The sequence below is a fragment of the Monocercomonoides exilis genome, assembly GCF_001643675.1.
Source record: "Monocercomonoides exilis strain PA203 chromosome Unknown scaffold22-1379369, whole genome shotgun sequence".
NCBI lineage: Eukaryota > Preaxostyla > Oxymonadida > Polymastigidae > Monocercomonoides > Monocercomonoides exilis.
In genome coordinates, this window is record NW_027150567.1 from 1,190,484 (window position 1) to 1,207,416 (window position 16,933).

Genomic DNA, 16,933 nt, shown 5'->3' on the forward strand with positions numbered 1-16,933 from the left:
TAAATAAAGATTCTTATTGGAAATCGCGAATAAAAAATATTGAATACAGATGAGTTCAAAAGAAATAATGAAATTTATCTCTATTATTCGATAACTCTCACGAAAAAAGATAATTCACATGATATGTTATGTTAATGTGAAGTGAGAATTGTTTTTTTCGTATCAAATAATTATTTTATTATTAAATAAATAAGAAAGCAAGAAAATGTTGAAAAATTATCTGAATTGCAGCAAAAAAAAGACAAAACTCCTTTAACATTTTGTATAATTATTAAATAACCACACAATCTCAAAGCTGGAAACGACCTCAAGAAGCTTCAGACAAGTTTCTGATATTTTCTGCCTTTTTCTTGTAGCAATCTTTTTCCGCTTCATGTTCACCTCGTTCTCCCCAAACTGTATCTGCAGCGTCAGGCACTCCCACACCATCATCCCAATCGAGAATGCCACCGACTCCTTGGTTGCTCCCATCTTCTTGTTCACCAGCAGCTCTGGTGCCTTCCACCTCAGACACTCTTTCTTGAAGGCATCCTCATCCTCAAAGGCGGATGAGTGCAGAGAGTCATCATCATCATCGCTGGCAGAAGTCACAACAGTTGATGAGGAGATGGATGAGGAATCTGAATCATCAGAGGAGCAGTCGGAGTGCATTGCAACACAAATAACCATGTGTTCAGAGAACAACACAATATGAGGACTCAGATTTGTCAGCGACTGAAGTGGAACCTCACATTCATCAAACGAGTGGAGTGCGAGATTCGCCACCCAGAACAGAATCTGAGCAGCTGTCTGCTCTCTCTCTTGTAAACTTCCAATCTCCATCTCTTTCTTCTCATTCCTTCCGTGCAGTAGCATGAACAGTGAATCCCTCAAGTCAACAATCAGCTTTTCATGAGGAGATGAACATGCCATGGCATCCACCAAGTTCGACATGGATGAAGTGGTTGGGCACAGATCCTCTCCCCGAACAAATGTTGTATCTGTGTCTGAAGTGTATGTTGTTGAAGTGGATGAGATGGATGGAGATGGTGTTCGCTTTCTGGACTCTTCCTCTTTCACATCAACATTCTCCAGCATCCATTCTGGAATCTTTTCTGAATCTCTCCCCAGGATGTATTCAGTGGAGCCACTTTCAGACAGAAGATGCTCCGATGATTCCGAACGCTGAAGGCTTTTCGCATATACCCTCTTCTTTGCATTCTTTTTATTCTTCTTCTCTGTCTCCCTCTCCGCTCTTCGTCATTGATCTTCTGGCAACATCTCCATCTTCGCCGTCTCAAACGCTTTTGCATCCTTTTTTACTTCTGTGCTCTCAACAATTTTGTTTTTTCTATATTTTTTGCAATATTATACAAATCAATCTGACAAAACGAGGAAAAAACAAAGATAATTAAATAAAACAAAAATTTCTAACCTTCAGAAAATTGGAAAATTTAGTCTTTCCTTGCTTATTTTCCTTTTTCCCGATCAAATCCTGGAAATTGCCTGTATTTCTAAAATCTAATGAAAATCATAAAAATGCAATCAATTGAATGAACGAAAACACAAAAAATTCTCACAAACTTCAGCAAACTTTATTCATGTTAATTTTTAATCAATTTTTGTATCAATAACCGCAAATTGTGCAACGCATTAATAATATTAACATGCAAATGATTTAAGTTGTTCATGCATTGAAAAAATGTCAAATTGAAATAACTCAAAGCTGATTTGATAGCATTTCCTTGAATAACATAAAATTCGTTGTTATCAAAAAATAAAACGAAAAATCAACATATATATATCAAATATAAATAAAATGTTATGTTTACAACATTTAATACATGAAGATTCATCAGTTAAACTATTAACATTTTTGATCATTCCCATAATTATCAAATAATTTATTTTTAATTATGTGTGCCAAGATCTTGAAAAAATTTGATTTTTAATAATAAATAAATTTTTTTTAATTTTATTAACTTTTGTTCAATCAAATAAAGAAACGTTTGCACACTTTTAAATACTCAAAAAAAAAAAAAAAAAAAAAAAAAAAAAAAAAAAAAAAAAAAAAAAAAAAAAAAAAAAAAACATCGACACAAGTATTATTATTCGACCGACGCAAGCCTCTCCTGTTTCATGTGTCGCAAAGGTTTAAGATAACGGCCGGTAAAACTTTTCGATTTGTTTGTTTTTATATAATTTGACTATTACTAATGAATGCAGTTTTGATATTTCTAAAGTGGTTTTCGAATTTCATTGATTCAAAGCTGAGAAAACCTATTTTTTTAAATCCATCAGGATTTTTTATTTTGAAAACTTCCCCACCTTAAATAAAAAAAACCCTAATGAGTCGATTCTCTAAAAAGCTTTCGTCAAATATGAACCTAATAAACACATTGACAAAAGTAAAATCTATATTTCCAATGAAAACTTAATGAAAATAATCTCTCTAATATATCTTAGTGGTTTGATCATTAATTTTAAATAACTCCTGCTTTATAAATACTAATATTTTTCAGTTTTTAATCGAATATTTCTCCTATTTGCGAATTTTAACATCTGAAAATGTGTTTTTCAAGGTCAATAGTTCTTCATAAAGACTATTTTTATACCGGTCGCTATGTTCCCTCTTACAAAAACAAATGCAAGGGCAAGTGGAGTAGATACTGGAATCAATGTGATCCTACCCACTATTTGTATCATTTTCATTTTGAAAATCTCTTCTAAAGTTAACCCTAACCCTAATTTTGCTCGGTAAAACACTGGACCATCACACTATCCAATATGAACTGTTTAATTCGTCAAAACCGTAAAACCTAATGAGCACAATAAGAATAAAAAACAAAATTTAATTAATAAAAGGCGTCGATCATGTTGAACCAGGATCTTCTTTATCTGCAGCACTTTGTGTAAAAGGTGAACTAAATTGTTTTGTAAAAATAGAAAAATTCATCAAAAGTTGGATTTTCAAAAATAAGAATTATTTATTTAAAAAATTATACAACACTGCTATTAAAAATTTGTATATGCATCGATGTCAGATAAGCTAATATACAACAATGTGAATTGCTGTAAATTAATATTGAATATTTGTTGAGATATTTGAATTTAAAATTTTGTCCGGATTAAAAAATGTCTGGATTAAAAAATCACACTGCAGTTTGCGCAAAAAATACCGGACATCGCAAAAAATGCCGGACAAGATCGATATCTCAATAACCGCAAGAAGAAAAATTCTGATAATTTTCCTCAAAATATGTCTCATCAATACAAACTCACGTGGAATACAAGACTTTCTGAATAGCCTCGTTTGAGCTCAGAAAAAATAATTTTTACTTTCCCTGAGAAACTCAAAATCATATTTTTCCGAGATATTAAAAAGAATATTTTCTGAGCAAAAATAAAGCTATTCAGAAAGTCTTGTATTCCACGTGAGTTTGTATTGATGAGACATATTTTGAGGAAAATTATCAGAATTTTTCTTCTTGCGGTTATTGAGAAATCGATCTTGTCCGGCATTTTTTGCGATGTCCGGTATTTTTTGCGCAAACTGTATATTCTTTCTTATTTTGACATAATATCGTGAAATGGAAAAAAACAATAAAAAAAAAATCGAAGTGTAAAATATCAAAAAATTACCAAAAACATTAAAAAGTCAAGTTTAACGGCAATAACAACACTCTGAACACTCGAAACAAAAAGTTCGTTGAAATATGGGGTAAAATATGGACTTTCAAGCTTTTTATGCACAAAGCATGAAAAAATATTTTCTCTGATAACATTTTTTCACTTATCCAGATTTCAAAACAAATCTGATTTTTTAATCAGTTTACAAGCATCGTTGAAATAAAAACATAAAGTTTTCCAACATTTCACGAATGTCAAAAAATGGACCCATTTTTATTATGTTTTTTGATCTCAAAAAGTCAATGAAAAGTGCATAATTTTTCTAAGAAAAAGCTTGAAATAAAATATTTTGCCCCATATGAGCAAGTCTTTTATCAGAAAAATAAAACAAAAAATAAAATATTTTCGGAAATAGTATGTTGTAATATTTAGAAAGTTTCCTGTTAATTGTTTTTTTCTGAAAGTTCTCTTGGATTCAGAAAAATTTGGTCTTTTCATGAAAAAGTTGGTCTGAAAAAATAACTGATATTATATTTTCTGTCTTGAAGATCAACTTTTAATCAATATTATGATTTAAAATTTGTTCAACTCTAAAAGTTACAACTTTCGTTTTACTAAGTAACATTTTCAAAAATTTTTATTATTTCATCCCTTCGGATTTTATGATCTCTTGAATTATAAATTCTCGAAATGATATAAAAATTGAATCAAACAAATAAAAATAAAATTGGAACACAATAAAATGCAATTTTCATCTGCCTCGAAAAACTAATCTCTTAATAGTCATTTGATTTGCTAGTCTTTCATTTTCTTAGAAGGATATTTTGCACTTGCATCTCAATAAACAAAATTTTCAAAATATTGAAAAAAAGAAAAGAAATGGGAATGCTGTAAATACTACAATGACAATCGACATTACAGATCAAAGACAATAAAACGTTCAGGAAATTCCTTCGAAATATGTCAAATTTTCTTTTGTAATGAATGAAGCAATAGTTCTTTCTAACTTAATTGTTTCTCAGAAAAATCAAATTTTTGAAAAAAAACACACAACCTATAAGCCGACAAGTATCAATGGAAAAAAAGTTAAAACACTTTCAGTGCATCAAATTGCAAACATTTCAAACAAATTTCTATCTTTTTCAGATAAGCTATTCCAACTCTTCCAAATTGACACAAGATTTCACAAGATTTTCAATGGAAGTGAACGTTTTCGAGAAACATTAGTCAATCTTTGTGCAAGCGGCACCACATAATAAAACACCAAGTTATTAGCAGTGCTCGAAACGATATTGTTGTCTCTAATTTTTGTTTTTCCCCCAGAGGCAGAGAGGAAAGAGCTGACAGGGTTGTAAAAACGGGTGAGAAACTCAGCTTTGTCTATTGACATTTCGCGAAGAGTTGAGTGGGCAGCGAGTGGGATGACATCTTCACTCAGAACAAGACGAGGGAGGGCAGAGCATTCGGTGTTGTTTAAGTCTTCGAAGAGGAAGAACTGGCTGGAAGAGAAGAAGGGAGAAAGAAAGGATGAGGAGTTTGTTGGTGGCTGGGTGGGTTCAGAGGATGTGTTGGATGAAAGAGGAGAGAGTGAGATTGAAGAAGAAGAAGAAGAAGAAGAAGATGATGATGATGAAGGCGAGGAGGAAGAAGAAGAAATAAGAGAAGCAGAAGCAGAAGGATATTTAAACGAGCGTAGAAAAGGAGAAGGAGAAGGAGAAGGAGAAGGAGAAGGATACAATGTTCTCTTTCCAAAGGGATGAGAAGTCCATTTGCAATGAACTGAGTGAGAAAAGATTGAATAATCCAAATTGTGTCTTCTATTGCTATCAGCAAAAGAGCTGCCAGTGACATTCTGCTGTTGGGTGAATGAAGAACTGTGTTTTGAATCAAACATTTTCTCTGTTTCATTTTCTTTGCGCTCATTTTTGATGGAATGTAAGCCAGGCAGAGAAAGAGGAAGAGACAATTCAGTTTGGAATTGTGTTTGTGTTTGAATTTTTTGTGTATCACCAAAATGTCTTCCTTCAAAACATTCCTCAAAATATCCTCTTTGAGACAGCTCTGCCTCAGATAAAACAGGATTATTGAGCATGGAGTGCACAAAATGCGGTTCTTTGTTCGCTTTTGGGGAAATAAATTGCTTTGAATTTTGTTGAGAAACGTGAAATCCTTCAGAAATAGGCGTGCGAAGCAGAAGCGAACACATTTTTTGTTCTTCTTCGCATCTGCTCCTATTCTTTTTCTGATCTTCATGCAAACATTCTTTTTCTTTTTCTTTTTCTTTTTCTTTCTCAATTTCATTCGTCCTTCTTTTTAACTGCCTTCTTTCTTTCTCCTCATTTTCCCTTTCCACATCGCTCATTTGTGCATTCTTCATCCTTTTCGCCATCTTCTCCTGCAGTCTAACAATATGCAGCCCCAATCTTTCCCTGTCTTCCTCACTCATCTCCTTCTCTGTCGCCTCAATCAGCTTGTTGCACAACTCTTCAATTGTCGTTTTGCTCATGTCGAATGAAGATTCTTCTGCTGAAATTGATTCTTTTTGAATAAATTTTCTTTTTTTCTCTTTCTCTTTTATTGTTTCTTCTTCTTTTCCTTCTTCTTTTCCTCCTCCTCCTCCTTCTTCTTCAGTTGCTTCTATTACTTCTATTTCTTCATTTAATTCTCCTTTATCTTCATTTAGCACTTGTTTCTTTGCCAACTCCCACATCGCCTTTTCCCTGGGGTTTGTTATCCAATCCTTTGAAATCCATTTGTGAAACAATTTGAAATGCGCTTTTGCCTGTTTGATCTGCCTGCGGACAACAACCTCACGCTTCTTCCATTGTTTTGCATTTTCTGCTTCTTTCTCTTCTTTTGCTGTTATATTCCTTGTCGCATTCATAACATCATCTTCATCATTAAATTCACATCCAACTTCAAAATCTGGATTTATTGCTGTTGACATTGCTGTTTTTGCTGCCATTTCTGTGAATGTATCACTGCCACTCATACGAAAAAGCTTATTCACAGACTCACCACACCCGCCAGCTGCAGACTGCAACTGAATGTCCTGTTCCCTCCACTCCTTCAGCAGCATCTCCTGTCTGCTCGCTGCTATTTCTGATGCTTTCTTCCCATCCACAATGCGGTCGATGTCATAACAGAACGTGCCAGATACGTCAGCTCGCGGCGGCCTCCACTGCGCAATGAGCTCTTCTGCCTCTTGTTCGGCTTCAGACGGCTGCATTCTCCTTTTCCGGCTGCTGCTCATTTCATCAGAGGCTTCTTGGGAGGGCGATGGATGATTGGTTGTAGAGTCATGTAGAGGAATTGAGCCAGAGATTGTGCGATCTTTTGAGCTGCGCTCCAATACACTTTTTTTGAGCTCGCATAGGAAATCGAAAAAAGTGTAATATTTATGTTCGTCATTCCTTGTAATAACTTCTCTTTCGCACTTTGTCTGTTGATTTAATTCTTTTGATGGAATTTCATCTTTTTTATTTCGAATTATTTCTTCATTACTTTCATTTTCTGGTAAAAATTTGAACCTAGCAATGTTCTCCGCTGGATTATCAACAATTTCTGAAATTCTATTTTTACAATTTTCATTATTTGAAGAAAAATCCTTTTTTGATGGATTAATCGAACAGATCAATGGATTATAGTGCGATTCGGACTGCAATAACAGTTTATCTTTAATATTTACTGTAGTTGTTTCAATTTGATGAAGAGAAGATAACGCAGAAAATAATTTGCAATCATCGATATTCTTTTTTGGCAAATCATGCAATAACGCAGATAAATATTCTGTACTATCTGTCAATGACATCGAGCAGTTATTGTATTGTACCAAAGAAGAGTTTTCCACCTCACCTTAAATGTTAACGCAATCAAATTTAAAAAAAAAATAAATATGCTTATTTCTTTGAAACAGAAAAGCAGCATACATATATCAAATGGGACAGATGTTAACGAAGATCGATTATCAAAGCTTGAATAACTGGAGGATGCCATATTCCTTATTTTAGAAGGAGATAAAACATTTGAAGCCTGTTATTTTATTTGTTTTCCAATGCAGAAAGGAAAGAAGGGCAAAAAATAATCTCTAATATTTTTTCATACTTTATGCATAAGAGAATATGATTCTGGATGATTAAATGTCATAACATTGGTCAAATAATTTGTAAGAATAAAACATCAATTATTTGATCTGTAAATAATAAATTATTCATGGTCGAACTACGGAATTAGTTGATAATAGAAAATATCGATGGAGCAGGTATACGAGCTTATTTTATTAATCTTCGCTCTAACGATTATGTATTATTATTTATATGTTATTTTTTCGATGGAAAAATGTTATGAATTGATTTGGACATATTAAAACAACAAACAAATATTTATAATTATTTCTCTGGAATATAATTGATCCTACACAATGATTAACAGACCGAAAGAGCATTCCAGAAGCAGGAAACAGTTTTCTTGGGGCGCACACATCAGCTTGGGAAAAAGCACAAGAAGAGCCTTCGCTATTACCACAGCGTTGGTCTTGGCTTCAAGACTCCACGTGAGGCCATCGAAGGAACATACGTTGATAAAAAATGCCCATTCACAGGTAATGTGAGCATTCGTGGCCATATTCTTCGTGGTGTTGTCAAAAGCACAGCAATGAAGAGAACAATTGTTATTCGTCGTGATTATCTTCACTTTATTCCAAAATATAACAGATATGAAAAACGTCATAAGACTCTTTCAGTTCATTGCTCTCCATGCTTTGAAGTGCACAACGGTGATATGGTTATTGTTGGACAATGCAGGTTTGAATATTATTTTTTTCATTATTCATATTAAATTTTGTATTTTTGTTTTGTAAATTTGTTTTAATTAATTTCTGTTCATTTTTAGACCATTGTCAAAAACTGTGAAATTCAATGTTATTCGTGTTATCCCTCGCTCTGACTCGAAGAAACAATTTAGCAAGTTCTAAACTACTTTTGTTTTTCACTTCAACAGCTATATAATTATTCTGGAAATGCTTCAAGATTCGTTTGAGCGCTGAACCGCTTTTTTATCTTTTCTTTTCTTGTAAACATATTTTTTTAAAAAAGGAAAATCAATCATTTTTTGTAAATGATATTCTTTATAAAGACACGAAAATTTAACATTTTTCCCAAATAAATAATAATAATAATAAAAAGACAGAAAGAAACGAAAATAATTATAAACAACAGTTTCTCAAATTCTAACAATTGTATTTTCACCTACGGATCAGTCCACACAGTGTTCTTTCTCAGTCGAGATCGATAAAACAGAAGAGGGATACTCTCACTGACAACAGAAAGATCAGCAAAAGTGATAATAACATGTACTTCAAAGTCAATACAGCAAAGCTCATTTTTCATGTTTATGCATGTCAACAACTTTGGGAATATCATATGAAGTGGAAGCGATAGATTAGGCTCAACATCTCCATCTGCAATTTGCAACGTTTCGATTTCAGTTACTTATAAAAAAAAAAAGCGTAAAGAAATAAGCATACAAATATGTTGATATAGGCAATAAATGGAACGAATATAAAAACAAGAACCTTCAAATTTACTGCAAGAGGATACAGTTTCCAATCTCACAAGGCGAAGATCAATTGATCTAACTGGTTGAGAGCATTTGATCAGTAATAATTCTCCGCTAAATGGCTCGATAATGTTGCATACACGCGAGCTAACTTTACCTGAAAATTGGAAAAAAGGGGGATCACTTGAATAAGTTTCGCCCTTCAAATTATTCCAATAAAAAAGAAAGGATTTTTTTATTTTGATGTTTCAGACGAATATTCAATGTTTGCTCATACCGGCTTCTGAAGCTTGTCACTTGTCATATTAAAAATATATTCTTTTGGATCAATGATATCTGCTGTCTGAGAAAAATTGAAGGATGCGTTGAACATTTTGAATTTCCAAGAATAAAAAAAAAGTTGAATACATAATTACAAATAATTACATCAAGTCCTTTTCTGATAGGCTTTGATGAACCATGAGGAATGAAGTCACATGTTATTGTGTAGTCTATTTTTATGAGAAACCCGTGATATGTGTCGTAATAATGGAATGTTTCATTCATTTCAAGAGGAAGTGAAAATTGGATCACTGTTGTTCCAAAAGACACAACCTTTTCTGTTGGAACTTCTCTGACAATTTTAACTATTTCTACTCGTTCATTTGGGGTATACGGCTGGAAGCAAATAAGTAAAAATGAATTCGTGAGAAAGAGCAAGTATTGGAGACAAAACTGTTAGTTCGCCTTGTTTTGAAAGTGTAAGTATTCCTTCAAATGTCAAATATAGATTAACAAAAGGAAAACTTGATCCGGTATTAACAAATGTTATTGTTCCTTCAATAACGTGCTGTGGATAAATTTCATCAAAATAATAAAAATTCAAAGTTAAATAAAACAATTATATTTACTATTAAACCCCTGGACTGTACGTTACGTCCTTTTTGTTTAAAGCAAATTTCATCGTGAAACTCATTTTCAATGGTTATTTTAATAAAAAATAAAGATTGAAATATTTTTATTATGGTTGAGTTTTCACAAAGCTCCAATAATTCAGCATCACTTATTCATTAGAATAAATGCGAATGAGGATTAAAAGCTTTGAACCCGGCAAATGTGTGCTTTATAGATTTTACAGAATTTGTTTTGATATTTGACATAATTTATTGTTTTTTTTTTTTTTTTTTTTTTTTTTTTTTTTTTTTAGTAATTAAACAATATGACAATGAGAAAATAATTCAGTACAAGAAAAGAATTTATCTTTATAAATTAAAGTATTAAAAAAAAGAAAAAAATAAAGATTGAAATGAAAAGACTTGATTTTTCAACTTAAGTGTTATTTGACAGACATAAAAAAATTTTCATATTCGTTAATGTAATATCCAAACCGAAATTTTTTAATGTATTTTCATTTTCCCCCACTTTACACAATAGAGTTGGAATTCCTCACTTATTCTTTTCTTTCTTAGGTTTTGTTTATGTTCTTTTTTTTTCTCAGCAAAAATTCTTATTATTTCATTTTGTAAAAAACTTTCATGTTCATAAAGTCTCAATAACCATTTTGCTTTTGCGATGATGTTATATAGTTATCATTCAAGATTTGTTAATTATGTTGTTCATTTCATCATCGTTTCATTCTTGATTCAAAATTTGTCCCATCTTTATTTATCTTTTGAAGTTTGAGAAATAAGAGATTCCAAAATCTTCAAAGGTTTTGAGATTATTATAATGGATATATGATTTTTTGAAAAAGATTCATTTGTTTATGAATAATTGAACATTTTATTTTATTTTATTTTTGATCTTTGTCATATTTCTTTTTTGAAAACTTTGATTCAAATGCAGAAATATCAAAAAAAAATCAAAATGAAATAAGTTTGAATTTTCCGTTTTGGTGCAAATGAGGCTATTTTCTCATTTTTTTTGCAGAACTGCTTGCAGAACTTGAAAATTGTTCAAATTCAGGAAAAAGACATCAAATCGAAGTTCTGAACCAATTGATAAATGAAATGAATTTTGAAGAATTTAATTCAGTTTTCAAAACGGAAACGTTCAACAAAATAAACAAAATGATTGACGAAAAGATTATTCTTTTTGAGAATGTTATTTGTCTTCTGAAATGTGCAGGATTTGGGGCAGTATTGAAGCAAACTCGGATCAATAAGTTTGACCGATCTTCGTTGAAAAATAGATTCAAGAAAAAAATTATCGAAGAAGATGAAAAGAAAGAAATAAATGATAAAAGGTTTTTGATTGATTTCTGTGAATAAAAGTGCATTAGCACCTTTATTTTCAAGAAAAACATCCATTCAATTCCTTCTCTTTTATTTGAGATCACGATCTATGGGCCATCGCCACGATCGGATCAATGTTGCAATCTTCGCAATTCGCGACATTTCCTGGACTTACGCCGTCGACCGAAGCAGCCGGACTGCCAGGTGGGGCGCAAAGCCAGATGAACGTCCAATCGCAGCCGCAGCTCCTTTCTCCACCGTTTATCAGCCAGCCGACAGGATTTTCAACACAGCCTTCAGATAAAGAAAAGAGCAGACGAGAAGAAGAAGAAGACATGTACGAAGCTGCAGCATCTGTTTTTGTAGAAGTTTTTGGACAGGATCCCGTTAAATCTTTACTCGACATTCAGATACCTATTTTTTCAGTTGAAAGAATTCAACAGGAATATTCATTACACGATTTTAGCCTTTTATTGCCTCCAATGCCTCCGCCAGCTACAATATCCAAGAACTGGTTCAACGATGCTCTTGACAATGCAGGATATAAACAGGAAACGTGCCTATGTCAAGCTTTCAAAGCCGTAATGTTTTGCTTAGCCGAAATGGATTCCAACAAAGAGAGCGCACGACAGAGAGCTTCAGATGCGCTTGTCCTCACGGCAAAAGCGTTCCAGGAGGCCAGAAATACCAGAATTCAAGGGCGATTCGGGTTTAAAGCAGCGGAAAAAATGAGAGCGGAAGCGGCGGCTGGACTGTTGACAGCGAGACAAGAACAGATCCTGAAAGAATCGGAGCTAGAAACTGATTCGGCTAGTGCGCGAAGGAGATATAGGAGTTTTGAAGCAATGCTTGAGGCGAAGAAGGAAAAAAGGGATTTTTATGAAGCCAGTCCAGTTAAGGCGCCGTCAATAGGAGGAGCAGGTCAGAAGTTTTTTCGTTACAGGCCCCGCTCTTTCTCAGGAAGGAGAAGCTATGGAAGCCGAACAAAAGCAGCAGGATGGGCCAGTCGGAGTCGGGGTCTCTAAAGGAAGTAACGAAAGCTACGGAGAAAGAGTCGCAGCCAGATCAGATCATTGGAGGAAGGACGGTGCTGTTCTTAAAGGCATGGGAAGAGATTGGAGGAGGAGATTTGATCCGAAATGGGATACAAGCGATGTGGAAGAACAGAAGAGAGAGAGAGAAACTTTCAAAGATGTCGTACAGAGATGGAGCCGAGCGAACAAGCGAGGAGCACAGAAGAGCCTTCAAGGATTTGTTGGAGGAACAGACGAGGAACGGAATAGTGGAGGAGATAAATCAGGAAGATGTCAAACACAGGAACAACGTATTCCTAATCAAGAAGAAGAACGGAACTTGGAGACAGATCTTAGACTGTCATTGGTTGAATGCAGTGGTTCACAGAACGCATTTCAAATGCGACAACGAGAGAACAGTGGAGAGAATATTGCTGGAAGAAGTTTGGGCAGTGACGATCGACCTTCATCAGGCGTATTATCTTCTCCCAGTTTCAGAGAATCTCAAACCATATCTCGCTTTCAGATTTCTCGGAAAAGATTACGTATTCAAAGGAATGCCTTTCGGATTCGTAGATGCACCAAGAATATTCACACATGTGATGAGGAAAGTGACGAAGGAAATAAGAAGAAGATGGCATGTGCGGTTGGTAGCCTATTTGGACGACCTGCTCATATTACATCAAGATCAAATGCATTTAAGAAGAATTACGGAGGAAATTGTGCAGTTTTTAGAGTCGCTTGGGCTGCTAGTAAACAAGGAAAAAAGCCACCTATCTGCCAGCAGAGAGTTTGTTTACCTCGGATACAAATGGAACACGGAAATGATGGAGGTTCAGTTGACGGAGGACAGAAGACTTGTATTGATGAAAGAAGTGGACAAATGGAAAGTGAAAGCAGTGAAAGCCAAGAAGGTGAGAATAAGAGATCTCGCCTCGTTCATTGGAAAACTCAGCGCAATTCGTTTCGTTCAGCAAGACGCTTCCCTATGGCTGCATTCCATGTATCGCCTCTCACAAAAAGGATTGGAGTTGCAAGGATGGAACGGACAGATGAGAATCAACGCATCTATTATACAGCAGATTCTGCAATGGAGGAAGATATTGAAATCACGCCCTCGACGCAAGCTGATTCCAGTGTTTGTCCCACAGGCAGTAATGACAACAGATGCATCGGAGGTGGCGTGGGGTGCTACGCTGTCAATCAACAATCAACTGTTAGACGCGCACAGTCGGTTTCCACAGCAACTTACGAAACAATCATCGAATTACAGGGAGCTAATGGCGGTGTGGTTAGCTCTCAACCATTTTGGCCCAGCGCTTCAGAGGAACGGAATCAGTCGACTGCATCTGAGGTCGGACAACACAGCGGTTGTCTACAATATAAACAGATGGAATGCAGGAAAGAACTTGAGACCCGTGCTGAGAAAGATATGGAGATGGAAGGAAGAAACACATATAGAGATGAGAGCCACACACATCCCAGGCATCAAGAACACAAGGGCAGACGCGCTGTCAAGACTAGAGAGAGCAGGGGATTACGAAGTGCGAGCAGAAGATCTGCCGGAGATTCTGAAGATAGCTCAGAGGACACCAACACTGGATGCGTTTGCGGCAGTTCACAATCACAAGTTGGAGAGATGGTGTGGCATCAACAGTCCGATTGCAGAGGATGGTCTCATAGTTCCATGGAAAGACGAAGTTGTTTTGGCTCACCCTCCTGTGCCGCTGATTGTATCAACGATTCAGAAAGCGAAAAGGGAGAAAGCACAAGTGATCTTACTCCTGCCGAACTGGAGAGGCCAGAACTGGGACGCTCTTTTGAAATCGATACCACACAGGAGCTGGGACTGGAAGCTGCAGAAGGAAGTCTTACGGAAAGGCCCTTCAATGCAATGGACGAATGCCAGTCTTCCTCCAGGACGGTTGAGGATCGTGTTGTTGAATCCATACAGCGTGACGGAGAAGAATGGTGGAAACGCGCTTTGGAGCAGAAAGCTTTCTCAACAAATCTTGCAGAGGAATGCCGCAAGGGAATAGCGGAGACAACATGGAGAGGATACCTCTTTGACTTTGCACATTTTGGAAAGCAATGGGAAGAATGTGGACACAAAGAAATACCAGACAATATTTTCGATTGGGCATCGAATTGCGCAAATGTATTTTTATCCCTTAGAAATGGCGGAATGTCGCTCACGTGCCTACAAATAACAAGAGCTGCAGTTTCTTTTTATTCCAGTCTCGTTTTCAATACGTGCTTAGGAGATATCCCACTCATAAAGATGCTATTCAGAGCATTCAGAAGAACAAACAGATCAAAGAAGAAGGAAAACAGAGAAATTTGGAACCCACAGACGTTGTTGAAGTATTTCGCAGATCAGGGACCGAATGAGACATTGAGCTTTAAGCAACTGACAATAAAGGTTATTGTGTTAACAATGTTATTTTCAGCCTGCAGATTTACAGAGCTTGAGAGAATAGACATGAGAAATTCAAGGTTTAAAGAAGAAGGAATATATCTGGACACGAGACTGAAGACTTCGGAAACACGCACGGAGATTGCTGTTCCATTTTAATCAGAGTTGTCATTGATTTATCCAGCTTTCGCAACTTAGACCTGGTGGGAGAGAGTTCAATAAGCCAACACAAGCACAAACTGTTTACTCTTTCTATTCAAACACATTTACCCAGTAGACACCTGGAGGGATTCGCAAACTTGCCAAGGAAGCGCTGACAAACGCCGGGATACCAGACACATTTACTCCAAACTCAATCAAGGCAGCTTCGATTTCGGCTTTGACAATGGCAGGTATTCCTCCGGTGCAGATTGCAAAGTTTGCTCGCCTTTCGCCACAAACAAACACATAAGTTAAACATTACTTTAGGGCGGATTTGGCATCATCAATGGGCAGGGTGATTGCTTCATCATCAGAAGGAACGACAAAGCAGGCGCAGCGTGCTGAAGAAGACAAACAGAGAGGAATGAAAGAAAGACAGAACAATGATGAAAAGAAGGTTGCAATTGTGAGAAAGCAGTTCAATATGAGACAAAGAAATGACAGAAACCAAGCGACAGATTTCTCCCAAGCAATAAAGCCTTCGAAGATTGAAGAACCAAAGGAAGATGGAAGAGAGGATACAGAATATGACAAAAGGTTTATTATCAGAACAAGAGCTCAATCAAAGAAAGAAGAAATTCAGAAGGAATGGAAAGTGTCAAAAGCTGTAGTCATGATGGTATCAGAAATGCCCAACTAACATTTGATCTCAAATAAAAGAGAAGGAATTGAATGGATGTTTTTCTTGAAAATAAAGGTGCTAATGCACTTTTATTAGAAAAGAAAAACGTAATTCAATTCCTTCTCTTTTTCCCACCACCGTTTTCACTCCCAACCCCTCTTTCATATATAAGTTTTTAACATTCTCTTGTGTTCTGCAATTCCTTTTCTTAGCGTTTATTTGTTTTTAAAACGCTTATTTTTTCAAACAAATGCATAAACCCTCACATCGTTACCACATTGATCCTGGGCGATGGCCCATAGATCGTGATCTCAAATAAAAGAGAAGGAATTGAATTACGTTTTTCTTTTCTAATGTTATTTTTTTGTGAGTGAGTCTGTACCACCTGATTTGCTTTCAATTTGAGTGCCTTGCGTTTTGAAAGTTGCATTGAAGAAAGAGGAAGACGAGAAGACTCAAAAGGAAGTGGAAATTGCTTTGCTATCTTTTAGTAATATTAGGTCATGGGAGGTCTGAATTACTTTTTTATTTATTCATTTGTTTTAATCGAATCACTTTGCTTCTATTTTTGATGGCATCTTGAATCTTAAAAAAAGGCAATTGAAAAAAAAAACTGAATTTGAATGAGATTGAAGAGATTATCAAGCATCATCAGGAGCATCACAATCTTACGCAACTTGCGTATCAATCGGCTTGGATGTTTTTTATTAATCGAAATGTTCCACGCTGAAAGTTTGAAAGATGTTATTGCAAATGAATTTCATTTTGTAAAGGAAGCAACAAAGGAATCGGAAGAACTAGAAAGATGTGTGGACTTCAACCAGAAAGAAAATGAATTAAAAAAGTGAATGAAATTATATTGATTGCGAGGTGGCTTGCTGTCTTGCACAGTTTCTCAGCATTCAGGAAATTATGGAATGAAGAATGTCTTGGACTTGTGGAATGCATTGAAAGATTATTTCGAGCATCAAGAGAAAACGAAATGAATATTAACGAGAAATGCATATTTCTAATTGAACAATTGGCGGGAGACAATGGAATTCAAATCAATGACTTTCTGAAAGGCGGAGCCTTTGACTTGGCTTTGGAGGAAATAGCCCAGCTGAGAAAAATTCATCCATATGCAATCCAAAGCTGTTTGTGTTTTTTTCAGAGAACTTTACGAAATATTGAAAATCAAGAAAGATAAAAAGAAAGTCAAGGATTGTAAAATAATTATGAAAAGAAAGATATATGACAAATTGGAGAAAGAAGGATTTGAAGATTTGATTTTTGGATGTCTTTATCAAATTGAGAAAATGAG

At 35.3% G+C, this 16,933-nt stretch overlaps 5 protein-coding genes across 5 annotated transcripts; 2 read left to right on the plus strand and 3 right to left on the minus strand.

The window, feature by feature from the left end:
• Nucleotides 1-252: 252 nt before the first annotated feature.
• Nucleotides 253-1,077, minus strand: MONOS_1861 (uncharacterized protein; the record flags this gene model as incomplete). Its single annotated transcript, XM_067871644.1, has 1 exon — nucleotides 253-1,077. One exon carries the CDS (start codon nucleotides 1,075-1,077, stop codon nucleotides 253-255), a length of 825 nt encoding a protein of 274 aa, XP_067727638.1.
• Nucleotides 1,078-4,243: 3,166 nt separating this feature from the next.
• MONOS_1862 (uncharacterized protein) lies at nucleotides 4,244-7,803 on the minus strand. The gene is made up of 3 exons (XM_067871655.1): nucleotides 7,714-7,803; nucleotides 7,539-7,641; nucleotides 4,244-7,464 (listed from the first exon to the last, which is right to left on the minus strand). The coding sequence occupies exons 1-3, from the start codon at nucleotides 7,753-7,755 to the stop codon at nucleotides 4,793-4,795; spliced, it is 2,817 nt and encodes a 938-aa protein (XP_067727639.1). The 5' UTR covers nucleotides 7,756-7,803; the 3' UTR covers nucleotides 4,244-4,792.
• A 29-nt stretch (nucleotides 7,804-7,832) lies between these two features.
• Nucleotides 7,833-8,797, plus strand: MONOS_1863 (putative 40S ribosomal protein S11-1). The gene is made up of 3 exons (XM_067871666.1): nucleotides 7,833-7,870; nucleotides 8,041-8,411; nucleotides 8,500-8,797. Exons 1-3 carry the CDS (start codon nucleotides 7,862-7,864, stop codon nucleotides 8,579-8,581), a joined length of 462 nt encoding a protein of 153 aa, XP_067727640.1. The 5' UTR covers nucleotides 7,833-7,861; the 3' UTR covers nucleotides 8,582-8,797.
• On the minus strand, nucleotides 8,717-10,152 carry MONOS_1864 (Down syndrome critical region protein 3-like protein A (DSCR3A)). The gene is made up of 6 exons (XM_067871677.1): nucleotides 10,064-10,152; nucleotides 9,881-9,994; nucleotides 9,574-9,822; nucleotides 9,443-9,508; nucleotides 9,182-9,365; nucleotides 8,717-9,097 (listed from the first exon to the last, which is right to left on the minus strand). The coding sequence occupies exons 1-6, from the start codon at nucleotides 10,118-10,120 to the stop codon at nucleotides 8,856-8,858; spliced, it is 912 nt and encodes a 303-aa protein (XP_067727641.1). The 5' UTR covers nucleotides 10,121-10,152; the 3' UTR covers nucleotides 8,717-8,855.
• A 1,360-nt stretch (nucleotides 10,153-11,512) lies between these two features.
• On the plus strand, nucleotides 11,513-15,648 carry MONOS_1865 (uncharacterized protein; the record flags this gene model as incomplete). The annotated part of the gene is made up of 4 exons (XM_067871688.1): nucleotides 11,513-12,299; nucleotides 12,343-14,813; nucleotides 15,085-15,224; nucleotides 15,276-15,648. The coding sequence occupies 4 exons, from the start codon at nucleotides 11,513-11,515 to the stop codon at nucleotides 15,646-15,648; spliced, it is 3,771 nt and encodes a 1,256-aa protein (XP_067727642.1).
• Nucleotides 15,649-16,933: the final 1,285 nt, after the last annotated feature.

Coding starts and splice junctions, on each gene's coding strand:
- MONOS_1862 (XM_067871655.1), bottom strand. CDS start 7,755: ATGACATTTAATCATCCAGAATCATATTCTCTTATGCATAAA. Junction 7,642..7,713: donor CATATTCTCTTATGCATAAA/GTATGAAAAAAT, acceptor ATAAAATAACAG/GCTTCAAATGTTTTATCTCC. Junction 7,465..7,538: donor ATCTGTCCCATTTGATATAT/GTATGCTGCTTT, acceptor TTAACATTTAAG/GTGAGGTGGAAAACTCTTCT.
- MONOS_1863 (XM_067871666.1), top strand. Junction 8,412..8,499: donor GTTATTGTTGGACAATGCAG/GTTTGAATATTA, acceptor GTTCATTTTTAG/ACCATTGTCAAAAACTGTGA.
- MONOS_1864 (XM_067871677.1), bottom strand. CDS start 10,120: ATGAGTTTCACGATGAAATTTGCTTTAAACAAAAAGGACGTAACGTAC. Junction 9,509..9,573: donor ATGTAATTATTTGTAATTAT/GTATTCAACTTT, acceptor AATTTTTCTCAG/ACAGCAGATATCATTGATCC. Junction 9,098..9,181: donor CTCTTGCAGTAAATTTGAAG/GTTCTTGTTTTT, acceptor TTTTTTTATAAG/TAACTGAAATCGAAACGTTG.